The 13,529-nt window shown below is 35.0% G+C and overlaps 1 protein-coding gene across 3 annotated transcripts in view; it reads left to right on the top strand.

The window, feature by feature from the left end:
• The window catches only part of IL7R (interleukin 7 receptor), a 33,720-nt gene that overhangs the window by 7,366 nt on the left and 12,825 nt on the right, over positions 1–13,529 (top strand). For all 3 annotated transcript variants that reach the window (XM_073891020.1, XM_073891021.1, XM_025867408.2), the window contains 2 exons: positions 662–800; positions 11,844–12,001. In XM_073891020.1, coding sequence (XP_073747121.1) covers positions 662–800; positions 11,844–12,001 — 297 coding nt within the window. The remainder of the gene's footprint in view (positions 1–661; positions 801–11,843; positions 12,002–13,529) is intronic.

Below are 13,529 nucleotides of genomic sequence, written 5' to 3'. Positions count from 1 at the left end.
ATTTTTTCTAACCACATTTGCCTTAGTAGCTTAAGACAAATTGCTTTAAATAAATATTCACACAATGGAGATAATCAATTGTACTTTTAGTTGGGGTGGCTATTTCGGCAAGAAAAAGCTATCCCTTAAAAAGGGAACTTCTGACTGTAAGATAGTTCTCATCTTCCTTCATTCAAAAAAGAAATACTTGGGAGGAAATAAATAAAGATCAGTGATAAAGTCAAAGGTTAGATTAGGTAGCTTTTGAATAATGGAGATAAGGTATCTCTTACTTGAAATATACCAATTAACAGAAGACATTAACAGTGTGAAAAAGAAAGAGTGTATTTAGTATTTTATTCTAGATCTCTAATGCACTAACCCAATGGCAGAAATATTTAGAAATATTTGGAAGTTATTTATTAATTGTGATGATTTTTTTTTCCTGTTAGAAAAATCTGCGCTCATTAGATATTGATTTGGTTTGGGTTTGGGGTCTTTTCAGTTTGGGTTTTGCTATTGGTTTTTCTGTCTTTTCCCTTGGGCTTTTCTTCTTTAGATAAACCTATAATCACTCTTTCACGTCTGCCCCAAAAGGCTGCTATTTCATTAATGTCACTCCAGATTTCAAAAGGATGCACTCATTTGCTTCATTAACAGCTGCAGGTTTGTTTTTCCCCAGGAGAGTTTGAAGATGCTGAGCTGGATGACTATTCATTCTCTTGCTACAGTCAGTTGGAAGTGGATGGAACCCAGCACTTGCTGACTTGTGCTTTTGATGACCCGGATGTCAACAGCACCAATCTGGAATTTGAAATATGGTGAGGAATAGTGGCTCCTATGGGTGCCTAGAAATCCTGCCTCTCCTTTCATGTGCTGCTCAGCAAAGGAGAGAGTATGAGGCCTAATTCTCAAGTACTAAAATCAAATAGATTCCAAAATTTCCTGAAACTCCTTGTTCTTCACCAAAAGATTCCAGCAGAGATACTCTCATGGGTCCATCTGCAGGCCTTACTGCTACAGCAAGCTGATGGTATGGAACTTGGAGACCTCACAACCCTTCTGCCTTCATGGCAGAATTTAAGTCTTGCTTTCCTAGGACACACCTTCCCCAGATTTCTTTGTCCAACATGAGACAATCTAGTGCCTTGTCGCACTCTGGAGCACAGTTGCCTGGTTTCTAATCCCAATACTTCACAGACTTGGCTTTTTAACCTAAAGCAAGTTATGTAACTCATTTATGCCTTAGTTTCTTCACCTGTTAAATGAAATGTACTTACACATAGGGAGGGTTAAATGATTAAATAATTTAATACTTTAATTAGAAGACACATCCAGTATATAATAAGTAATGGGAAAGAAGCATTAAAATAACAAAATCTATGAATACAGACCTAACTTCCACCCTCTTGACACAGTTTGACTTCACATGATACCCTCAGTATCAATTTTCCAAAAATCTGCAGGAATAACCCAGCTCTTGGTTTCATGAGGCCTCAGAGAAAAGGCAAAGGAAAAGAGAAAGTCTCTCTCTGGTTTGAAAGTTTGGTGAAGAGTTCAGAGAGCTTTCTTCTACCTCCACAATCCATGTCTTGTTGCTGAGGGTTACTGTCTCTGATGACTTGAAAAAAATACTCCAACGTGAAATTCTAACTTAGGGCTATCTCCAAATTCATATCAGATGACCTAATTAGTTTCCTACTAAGAAAAGTGAGTCGAGATCCACCAGTTGTAAAAGAGGGCTTCTTAAACTCAGTAGACCCTGGGCCAAGCCCCTCTAATACCTAGTCTAGACAAGACCTATATTGCATGCGTTACGTTAAATTATAGAAGCTTTCCTGAATGTGCTTATGCAGTCATTGGAGAAAGATGGTCTTGGACTTGAATTCCATAGTGCATTCTCATTCTGCCTCTGTCAGTTCACTTCTCTAACACGCTTTCCAGAAATAAAATGTCGGGAGAACAGGAACCTATGATGTCCAAAATCTATACTGCAACTAGACTACACCAACACAGCCAAACAGCTCATTCAAACCATGCACTCATTTTTAGGGACAGAGCCCTCTCCAACAGAGGTTTGACTTTGGGTTTCCACCCAGCTATTTAGTGGACTGCAGTGCTCATGTAGTTTCTCCTTGGGAGGCTGAGATGACCTTTCTGGCCACTTTCGCTCACACCACTTCCTTGCCCACTTGAACAAACTTGCCCACTTCCTTTTGCAAATCTCTTGATTTTTCCTGTCATATTGTAATCTATCTGCAACTTCCGTTGGGGATTTTCAATTGGATTTAGATATTTCAGTTGGAAAGGGATTGTCTTAAAACATGTTTTGCAGTGTGAAACAATAAATATGAGGAGGTTTAGGTGCTCCTGGAGAGCAGCTGTTTTTGTGAAGGTATACCTCAAGGGGGATTTTCATGCAAATCCTAGGCCCAACGGGGACATTGTTTCTCAAATCAAAGTTACCTACTGTGCTACATTTGCTGGCTAGGCTAGGTTGCTTTTGGCTAGGTTGCTTTTCCAATGAAACTAGCTTTATTGGAACTCTCTGTTCCTTTAACATGTTTATAAAGAAGAAATTGGAAATGACTGAAAAATGTGCTTTCTGATGAAGTCTTTACACAGGTCAGATTGTTGATAGAAACCAGGTGCTATTTCCCAGCTTACTAGGGGCATTTATTTTCCTAGATGAGTTTACCACCTGTCTGATCTAGCCACCCTTCTCCCAGGGTTAGAAACCAAATTACTTAGTGTTCAATGAGAGGATCCATCTCTCAGGAATGGATTTGGATTAGCCAAAATCGCAGAATTAGATTACCGGCATGCCAACTGATGATTTCACATTGGTAGATACAAGTACTATAGTTACCAGATATTCATACTGGGCTCAGGACCTATGCGACTTGGTCTTGGGGAGAAGAGAAACAGAGCAGGCCAGTAGGGTGCATATCAGTATAAATCCACTCTTACTGGGGGATCTGAAAATTTTTATTCCCAGAACATTAACCAGCTCTCAGGTACCTGGAATGACAAAACAGGCACTGAAAATAGGCACCTACGTTAGACTCCCAGTAGCAACACTTAAGGAACTCTATGATCAAGAAGTTACTTAAACTCTCCAATCAAAACAACTACCTGGCATTGGGGTATTTGGTATATGGTCAGTACCTGTAAATGGTACTTAATTCTCAAGGTAGACTAATTTTCATTAAAAAATGTGATCAAAACTTTGTTCTAAATACAAAGCAAAACAAAGGAAGTTTGTTTGTTGATTTTAAGACGAGAGTTATTTGGTTCAGATCTCAAAGTGCTTATTAATTTTTTAGGATTAGCTGCAAGCACTTAAACATCTAGGTTATCTCTTTAAAAATCAGATTTGATAATAGCGGGCCGATACAGCAAAAATACCTGAATAGAAGTCCAGCTGCACCTGTGGGTGGACAATTAAATCTCAGACCTGAAGTTAGGCCCACTTTCATAGACACCATAGGCACTTGAATTGGGAACCCTGCCTTTTAGATGTTTGTGTAATTTCCAGAGTCAGCTCTCAGAAGGCAACTGATTTCCTTTGTTCCCACATTCTTGGGGGTACCACAGTCACTCCCATGTGCCACCTACAGATATCACTTCACATATGTCATTCTTGGTTTCATCATTTACCACCCTTGTCACAGGCACACTTCCAAATCTACCTCATGTTCTAGAATTACTAGCAATATCTGTCAGGTGATTAATTTAGTCCTTCTCCAGTAAACTATACTAACTTCAAAAGCTGTTCGACATTTTTGAGATAGATTCTGTCTTTTGAGGCCAAATGAGTAATAAAAGCTACAGTTTGTTTTTGTTTCTGTTTTTAATATTTCCATATAGATACCTGTCTGTCCCATCAGGAGAAATGCATTTATCAAGCTAAACCACAAATGATTGCAGGAGATTTAGGAAGCTAGAGATAGGGTAGAGAAGCAGGCACTATAGTCTCCTCAGCAGTCTCTCCCTGTTTTCAGAACAAGAGGGTTTGTGTGAATGGCTTAGGGTTGATGTCCCCTGGGAAGGTCCTACAGGCCCAAATTTGTTAGCCTATAGGACCACTTGCGGTCAAAAGTACATTAAATGAAAAAAAAAGTTCATTAAAAAACTAAAACAGAAAATAGAAGTAAAGCCAGCAAATCACTGAAGTAGTAATTTGTGAAAGTTTATTGTGCATGTACCAAAAAGTTTGCAAACCAGGAGTGCTTAAACTAAAATATGGAATGAGGCTTAGAGATATATTGTTATAAAGCAGCTTATGTCGTGTAAAGGCGATGAGTGTTCATTCTTTACCGTGTTTGGCTATAATATTAGAATTTTCTTAACTGAAAGGAAATTGGTTAGTGGTTACCTCCTATCAGTTTTGGCAAACGATTTAAGTTTTGCTTATGATTTTCAGACATAAGCAAGAAGTCACCCAGGTTAAGTTAATCTTGCTTGTCTTGCAAAGTGAGCTAAAACATTTGCGTATATAACTATCTGATTTCGTCTGCCCAGGGATTTTCAAGTGTGGTCTCTGTGTTTAATTTTAACATTGGATACTTGCAGTGCTTTTTTTTCCTCCCCCCAAAATACCCTAAAATGGCTCTGTCCAATAGAAATACAGTGCAATCCACAAATGTGTGAGCCATATATGTAATTCTAAATTTTCTAGTAACCACATTTAAAAAAAGAAAAAATAAATAGGTGAAATTAATTTAATTTAAATTAACATATTTAATATAACATATTTAATTTAATAATATATTTCATTTAACCTAATATATCCAAAATATTATCATTTCAGCACATAACAATATAAACAAAAATATTAATGAGATATTTTACATTCTTTTTTGCATGCTAAATCTTCAAAATCTGTTGTATATTTCATAGTTAGAGCACATCACAGTTTAGCCATATTTCAAGTGTTCAATAACCACATACTGGGTAATGGCTATCGTGTTGGACGGTGTAGTTCTAGAATATTTCTAATCTTAGCAATACATATTTAAGCAACCAAGTAAATTGTTTTAACTTAGTTAAGTTAATTGAAATGAATCGGATTGACTTGAGTTGAATACTCATGGGGCAGACACTAAGTTTCCTCCAATCTTCTGAGGCCAGGGTCATTGGTACAAAGCGAGGTTGTCTACCATAGGCCACTGGGTTTTCTTAGCTCCTGGCATGGCTTCCCCTCCATATAGGGTGGCTCCTGGAGTTCAGACCCTTAAAAGGATGCCCAGGCTCACAAGCCAACCTTATGGTGATCCTTTATATTTCATTGCTTATTAATCTCATTCTCCAAAAAGTGGGAATGAACCAAGAATACTATTTTAGGTTCTTCTTAAACTTCCAATAATACCAAGGACTTGCTACCTGTTAAGGATTTATAAATGACTATTCCACCATGCTTTACTTACAAATATATTCTAAACTCAATGACTGAACTAAAAGTCGTTATCTTTCTAATTTCTCTACATCATATGTCTTACCTAAAATTCAGAAATAGGATACTGCTCCAATTCTCCCCTTCTATCCTTATTCATCCAATTATGACATGTTGCCATCTTCAGAACTTTCCATGTGACACTCGTCCCAAGTTTGTCCTCTTGTATCCACGTGGCCTAACTTAAAAATTTGCTTTTAATATTTACTCTACTCCGAGGGGGAAAACTTCAATGAGGGACACACTCTCTAGAAACTCCAATACACACACACACACACACACTTAAAGCCAAAACAACTGCATACCCTAAAATATAACAGTTAACAAAAAAACTATAACTGAGGTTGGGACAAATTTAAGGAAGGTCCCACAAATAGTAAATATAGTTAAACAATTAATAAACTTAAAATTTCTTTACCCATCTCTATCTTTGTCTGAATGTAGGAGAGTAACTGGTCACTCAAAGACCATAGCAGCCCAGAGCTGGGAGATTCTGCCCCTAAAGCTGAGGCATCCTCCTCAGATTTTAACCTCATGCCCACCTCACCTCAAGCCACAAACATGTTCTTTCTGCTGAGTCCAGGAACAATCCCAGAAAGGGCTCACTTGAGCACATGCCAAGAAAAGTATACCCACATCCAGTTTACCAAAGAAAACCAACATATTTGAGATTGTAGGTAGTAAAGGACCTTTTTAGAATATATTCCCTATGATCTTTTTAAAAATATCTGGTTAATGAGAAGAATTCTTTCCATGTAAACAAACCTGTACAAAACCTTTATTTTTCTGCCACAATTCCCACTTCAAATTCGAGCCAACTATACCACTTTTCAGAGCTATTTGGCTAGAGAAGCATGTAGGAAAACAAATAGGTAATCATGTTTATCACAGGAGAGGGAAATTAAATTGAGGATTGAGGAAGGAAGAGAAATGACTACTTTTATTTTTATTCTTCATTGTTTAATTATTTTTTACAATGAGAATACATATTTTGCTTCCTTCTTTAATACAGAACATTTCTTTCACCCTAGAAGGATGCCTCCAGTCCCCTTCCAGCCACTCATCCCCTGTGAGCAATCCATCACCCCTTGGTGTTGCCAGTTTCCAATAGTTCTTATAAATGGAATAACACACTGTTTACTCTTTTCTATATGAATTCTCTCACACAACAAAATGTTTTTAAGAATTATCCATGTTGATGTGTGTCTCAGAACTCGTCTTTTCAACTGCTGACTATTAATTCCACTGAATGAATATATCACAAGCTTTGAATCCTTTCTCCTCTTGATGGACACTGGAGTTTTTTCAAATTTGAGACTATTATTTTTTTAAGTTGCTATTAGATTTTTTTTTTTTACAGATCTGTTTGTTGATACACACTTTCATTTCTCTGCAGTAAAAACCTCAGAGTGGAATTGATGAATCATAGGGTAGGTGTGTGTTTAGCTTTATAAGAAACATCCCAGAAGTTTTCCAAAGTGGTTATACCATTCTACTCTCCAACCAACAAAGTGTGAGAGCTACACATCATCTCTGACCTTTGGCTTTGAAATAGTATCTTGTGATTTTCTCAAATAACAAATAATGTTGACCATCTTTTTGAGTAGTTGCTGGCCATTTGTATGTCTTCTTGTGGCAGGTGTCTGGTAAAGCCTTTTGTCTTTTTTACGGAGTTATTTATCCTTTCATTGTTGATGGGTATGAATTCTTTATATGTTCTGGATACAATTCCTTTGTCAGATATATGCATTGCAACTATTTCTGCCAGTGTGTAGCTTGCCATTTCATTTTCTTATTGGTGTATTTTAATGAGGAAGAAGTTTTCATTTTGATCAAAGTCCAATATGTCTTTTTTTCTCTATTGTGTTTAATTTTTGCTTGTGTTATTACTATTTTTGTCTACTCCCAAAGTCAGAAAGATATTTTCCTATGTTTTCTCCTGGATATTTTATAGTTTGAGCCTTTACATTTAGGTCTATAATTCATATCTAATTAATTTTTCATAGGATTAAGTTTCATATCTTCCACATATTTATTCAGTTGTTCCAGGACAGTTTGCTGAAAATATTTTCTATTTCCCATCAAATTGATAAGGCACTTGTATTGAAAATCAGTTAAGCTTCTATGTGCAAGTCTATTTCTGAGTTCTATACTTTCTATTGATCAACTTATTTATTCTTTTTTTTTAAGATTTTATTTATTTATTTTTGAGAGAGACAGAGAGAGCATGCACATGAGCAGGGGGGAGGGGCAGAGGGAGAGAGACAAGCAAACTCCCAGCTGAGCAGGGAGCCCAATTCTGGGCTCAATCCCAGGTTCCTGGGATCATGACTGAGCAGAAGGCAGACACTAAACCAACTGAGCCATCCAGGTGCCCCAATTTATCTATTCTTATGCCAGTGTTAAAATGGCCCCATTTTCATAGCTCTGTAGTAAATTTGAAATCAGCTGCTCTGACTGTTCCATATTTGCTCTACTTTTTCAATGTTGGTTTGACTATTCTGAGTTATTTGTATTTCCACATAAATTTTAGAATCAGCTTGTTATTTTTCTTTTAAATCCTGCTGAGATTTTGATTAATGTTATATACGCCACATTGGGGGAGTTTGCTATCTTCTCACTACTAAATTTGCTAAACATGAATGTGCCTCTCCATTTATTTAGATCTCCTTTAATAGCTCTGAGGAATGTTTTATAATGTCCATTGCAAAGGCCTTGAACATTCTTCATTAATTTTATCCCTAAGCATTTTATGTTTATTGTTATCATAAATGGAGCTGTTGTTTTTGAAATTTATTTTCTAATAGTTTGACACTAGCCTATAGAAATATAATTGTCTTTTATATTCTGACCTTGAAGAATTCACCCTACTAGTTCCTGTAATTGTGTTGGAGTATCTATATAATGTTGTCTGCAAAGAAAGGCTTTTTTTCTTCCTTTCCAAATTGGGTGTCTTTTTGTTTGTTTGTTCCTCTTGCCTTATGCACTGGCTAGAACCTCCAGTACTCTGATAAATAAAAATGGTGAAAGTGGATATTCCCATTTTGTCCTTATCAAAGTGGAAAAATGTTCACAATTTGACCATTAAATATGATTTTAACTGTAGACTGTAAATTTCCTTTATCATATTGAGGTAGTCTTCTGTTAATTGTCTGCTGAGAGTTTTTATCATAAGTGGATGTTGAATTTTGTCATATGTCTACCTGCATTACCTGAGATAATCAGATTATTTATGCCTTTTATCCTGATAATATGGTGAATCGTATTATTCATCTTTGATTGCTGAACCTACCTTGATTTGCTGGGATTTGTCCTACTTTCTCATAGTAGTAAATCAATGTGTTAATATTTTCTTGAGGAAATTTCAATATACATTCTAGGGAGACATTTATCTATCAATTTCTTTTCTGTAATATTTTTGCCAGCTCTTGATACCAGGGTTGAGCTAACTTCATAAAATAAGTTGGATAAGGTCTATTTCTATTCTATTTTCTGGAGTAATTTGTGTAGAATTGGCACTATTTCTTATATATTTGATAGAATTCACCAGCATAGAACTATCTGGCATAGAATTTTCTTAGTAGAGAAGTTTGTTGATAATAAATGTAATTCCTCTGAAAGAAATAGAGCTATTGAGATATTCAATTTCTTCCTTATTTGTACTTTTAGGCAATATCTTTTTCTTAGTGATTGCTCTAACAGTTTTAATATTCAACCTTATCATAGTTTACTTAGAGTTAATATTGTACTATTTCATATATAAAATATAAGAAACTTGCAACAATACAATAATATAGTTCCACTTACCACATCCTATTCTATGCACTATTGTTATATATTTTTACATCTACCATACATTATAAATGCCACAATAATGTTATAATATTTATTTTAAGCAATCATTTATCTTTAAATAATTTAAGAGAAAAAAATATATATTGTCTTTTACACTTACCCAAGTATAGCCTTTCTGGTATACCTAGTTGCCTCCTATAGATCTGCAATTCCATATAGTATTATTGCCCTCTGGTCTAAAGAAGTTAAAACAAATTATCTCAATTTTTATTTATCTGGAAATATCTTCACTTGGCCTTCATTATTAAAGAATATTTTGTGCATGTAAGAATTCAAGGTGGACATATTTTTTTTCTCTCTTTCAGAGTTTTAAAGATATTATTCCAGGGTCTTTGGTTCCTGTAGTTTCTGATCAGAAATGATATTTTTCTCTAGATACTTCAAAATTTTCTATTTGTCTTTGTTTTTCAGCCATTTGACTGTGATGTGCCTAGGTATGGTTTTCTTCAGATTGATCCTGCTTGGATTTGCTGAGTTTCTTAAACCTAAAAATAGACATTTTTGTTACATTTGGGAAATTTGGAGCCATTATTTTTTATCTATTTTTTTTTATCCAAGTACTTTATCTTTTCTTGTTCTGGAATTCTAATTACATATTTATTTATCCTCTTGATATCATCCTACACATCACTGAGGATTTCTGTTATTTTAGACTGAAAACTTGCTATTGCTCTATTTTCAAGTTCACTGACCCTTTCCTCTGCCATCTTCAATCTGCCATTAAGCCCATCCAATGCTCTCAGTGCATTTTTACAAATTTTAGATTTACTTGTCAGTTACAGTATTTTCATCTGTTTCCCTTTTACAGTTTCCACTTCTCCACTAACATTACACATCTATTCAATCATTATGACCATATTCTTTGTTTAGCCCTTGAACATATTTATAAAAGCTACTTGAAAATCCTTTTCTGCTAATTCTAACATCTGGTCACCTTAGGGTGCCTGCTTTACATTGACTGCTTTTTGTCTTGACTATGGGTCTCATTTTTTCTTTTTTAGTCATTTGTAGTAGCTTTTGAATGTAGGCAGGCACTATTGGTAATAGGTTTTCTGGATTCTGTTAACTTCCTCTTCTGAATGTTAGTTTTAGCTCTGTTAGTTTGTTGACAGGACTGGATTAATCTTCAGATTCTCTTTTCTTTTGAGACAGTACCTAAAATCTCAGCTCAGTTCTTTCTAGAGCCATCTAGCTATTGTTAGCCCATGGTTTCCTTGGAGTCTCTTCCACACTTGACAATTAAAGGGACCTATAATGATATGAGCAGAGTTTATATGCAGATTTGGTGACTTACATCTCCATAGCGTCCTCATTTCTGGGCTTTTCCCCATTAAAAATATCCAGCCATGCAGGCAGTCCTCTTACTTCTAAAGACAAGAAAATTGTGGTTTCCCATTAGATTCTAGATGTCTATCACAGTGTGACCTGAGGAGTGCCATCAAACAAAGAAAAAGAAAAAAGCAGAAACAAAGATCTCATCCACCTTTTTTTAAAGGCGAAAGTTCCCTTTCATTTCTGCATATTTTTGGTTACTTTCTAAAGCTTTTAAATAGGATTTCAAAAAAAAATAGCTTGTCCAAGTTTTGTAATAATTAAATATTAGAGGACTAGTATGATATAAGTTGTTCTGTTATTCCTGGAACTCAAACTTATAATTTTTATTAAAAAAGTATAATGTGGAACTTTTTTTAAAAAGATTTTTTTTTTACTTATTTGAGAGAGAGAGAGAGAGAGTGCGCATGAGTGGAGGGAGGGGTTGAGGGAGAGGGACAAGCAGACTCCATGCTGAGCAGGGAGCTCAATCCCAGGACCCTGGGATCATGATCTAAGCCAAAGGCAGACGCTTAACCAATTGAGCCCCCCAGGTGCCCCAATGAGGAGTTTTGATGTGAGTTGTACGGTAGGTAACAAATTCTCTCCCTCATTTTCCTGAAATCTGATCTTAATTGGGAAGAGGAAGTGATAGAAGTAACAGAGTTCAATTCCTAGAGCATGGCTATTGTCTGTAAAGCTAGGGAATATGGGAAGAAGGTTGCTTTTAAAATCTGTTGATGAGGTAAAAGTGGAGCACAGTCAAAATTACCTTTGAAAATCCCTAAATTACCCATTAAGTGTGTATGGTTTTATGTATATAATCCTTTAGACTATTGTATCATTTCCTTTAACTTTTTTTGGTCAATGTTTCTTTACAGGTTTTATTTTCTCAATTTATTTCTGCAGGACATCAAAAAGAGCAATTACCTTCTCATCTAAACAAAGTATTTGTTTTTCAATGATTGATTCTTAAAAAATAGGAATTTTCCATCTTTTTCCTGAACATGCTTTGATGGTTTCAGATTCAGTTGCATCCTAATGCCTGAGTATATCATCACTTGGTCTGACGGTAGCAAGAAGCCACACTATTTAATTCTCTCTCTTTCTCTTTCATAAGCACCTACCCATCTGCATACCTGTGGACAGAGTTGAAGTCACACAACTAAAATGTACATTGTATTTCTATTGTATACAGAAACTCTTACTTGATTTAAGAAGGATTCCCTTTTTGTTCCTACAGTGGGGCCCTTTTGAATGTAAAATGCCTGACTTTTGATAAACTGCAAGAGATGTATTTCATTAAGACAAAGAAATTCTTACTCATTGGAGACAGCGAAATACACGTGAAGCTTGGAGGAAAGAACATAACTTCCAAGAAACTGAACATAGTCGAGATAGGTGAGAACCCGGGTACAGGGGTGCGATTGCTGTTTGGGGGCGTATGGACACGCTGGTTCTCGCCGGGCTTCATGTTAAAAGTAGACAAATCGTGAAAGCTGTATTCAATAAGGAATAGCAAATTCCCTAATGGAAGGAATTATTTAAAGAAATGCAAGTTGTGAAGTGAATGGCACTAATTCTTACTACAAGAGAATTCTGAGGGTCTTCAAACTCAGTATGAAGGATAGTGACTGCAGGGAGAGTTCATCTGTGTGAGGGCTCACTGGATCTGGGCCTCTGTCGCCCACCAGTGTATGTCCTCTCCTTCCTCATCTTACCTTCTTCTGAATTCCTTGCAGTCTTCTTCCCATGTACCTACCATATTCTGAGTGTGTTCTGTTAAATTATCAAGTTATTTTTAAAAGTAAATATGACTTCTGTATCAGAGTTCTCCAGAGGAAACAGAACCAATAGGAGATATAGATAGACAGATGATACATAGATAGATGATAGATAAATAGATAGATGATAGATAGATAGATAGATAGATGATAGATAGATAGATGATAGATGATAGATAAATAAATAGATGATAGATAAATAGATAGATGATAGATGATAGATAGATAGATAGATAGATAGATGATAGATGATAGATAGATGATAGATGATAGATAGATAGATGATAGATAGATAGATGATAAAGAGATGATAGATAGATGGTAGATAAATAGATAGATGATAGATAGATAGATGATAGATAAATAGATAGATGATAAATAGATGATAGATAGATAGATAGATAGATGATAGATAATAGATAGATGATAGATAGATGACAGATAGATGATAGATGATAGATAAATAAATAGATGATAGATAAATAGATAGATGATAGATGATAGATAGATAGATGATAAATAGATGATAGATAGATGGTAGATAGATAGATGATAGATGATAGATAGATGATAGATAAATAGATAGATGATAATGATAGATAAATAGATGATAGATGATAGATAGATAGATAGATGATAGATAGATAAATGATAGATAATAGATAGATGATAGATAGATGACAGATAGATGATAGATGATAGATAAATAGATGATAGATAGATAAATGATAGATAATAGATAGATGATAGATAGATGACAGATAGATGATAGATGATAGATAAATAGATAGATGATAATGATAGATAGATGATAATGATAGATAAATAGATGATAGATAGATAGATGATAGATGATAGATGATAGATAGATAGATGATAGATGATAGATAGATGATAGATGATAGATAGATAGATGATAGATAGATAGATGATAAATAGATGATAGATAGATGGTAGATAAATAGATGATAGATGATAGATAGATAGATGATAGATAAATAGATAGATGATAATGATAGATAGATGCTAATGATAGATAAATAGATGATAGATGATAGATGATAGATAGATAGATAAATGATAGATAATAGATAGATAGATGATAGATAGATGACAGATAGATGATAGATGATAGATAAATAGAT

The sequence above is a fragment of the Callorhinus ursinus genome, unplaced genomic scaffold (genome assembly GCF_003265705.2).
Source record: "Callorhinus ursinus isolate GAN/ISIS: 27379988/994484 unplaced genomic scaffold, GSC_fseal_2.0 scaffold3, whole genome shotgun sequence".
In the NCBI taxonomy this organism is placed as follows: Eukaryota; Metazoa; Chordata; class Mammalia; order Carnivora; family Otariidae; genus Callorhinus; species Callorhinus ursinus.
This window is presented reverse-complemented; position numbering and strand designations above follow the sequence as displayed.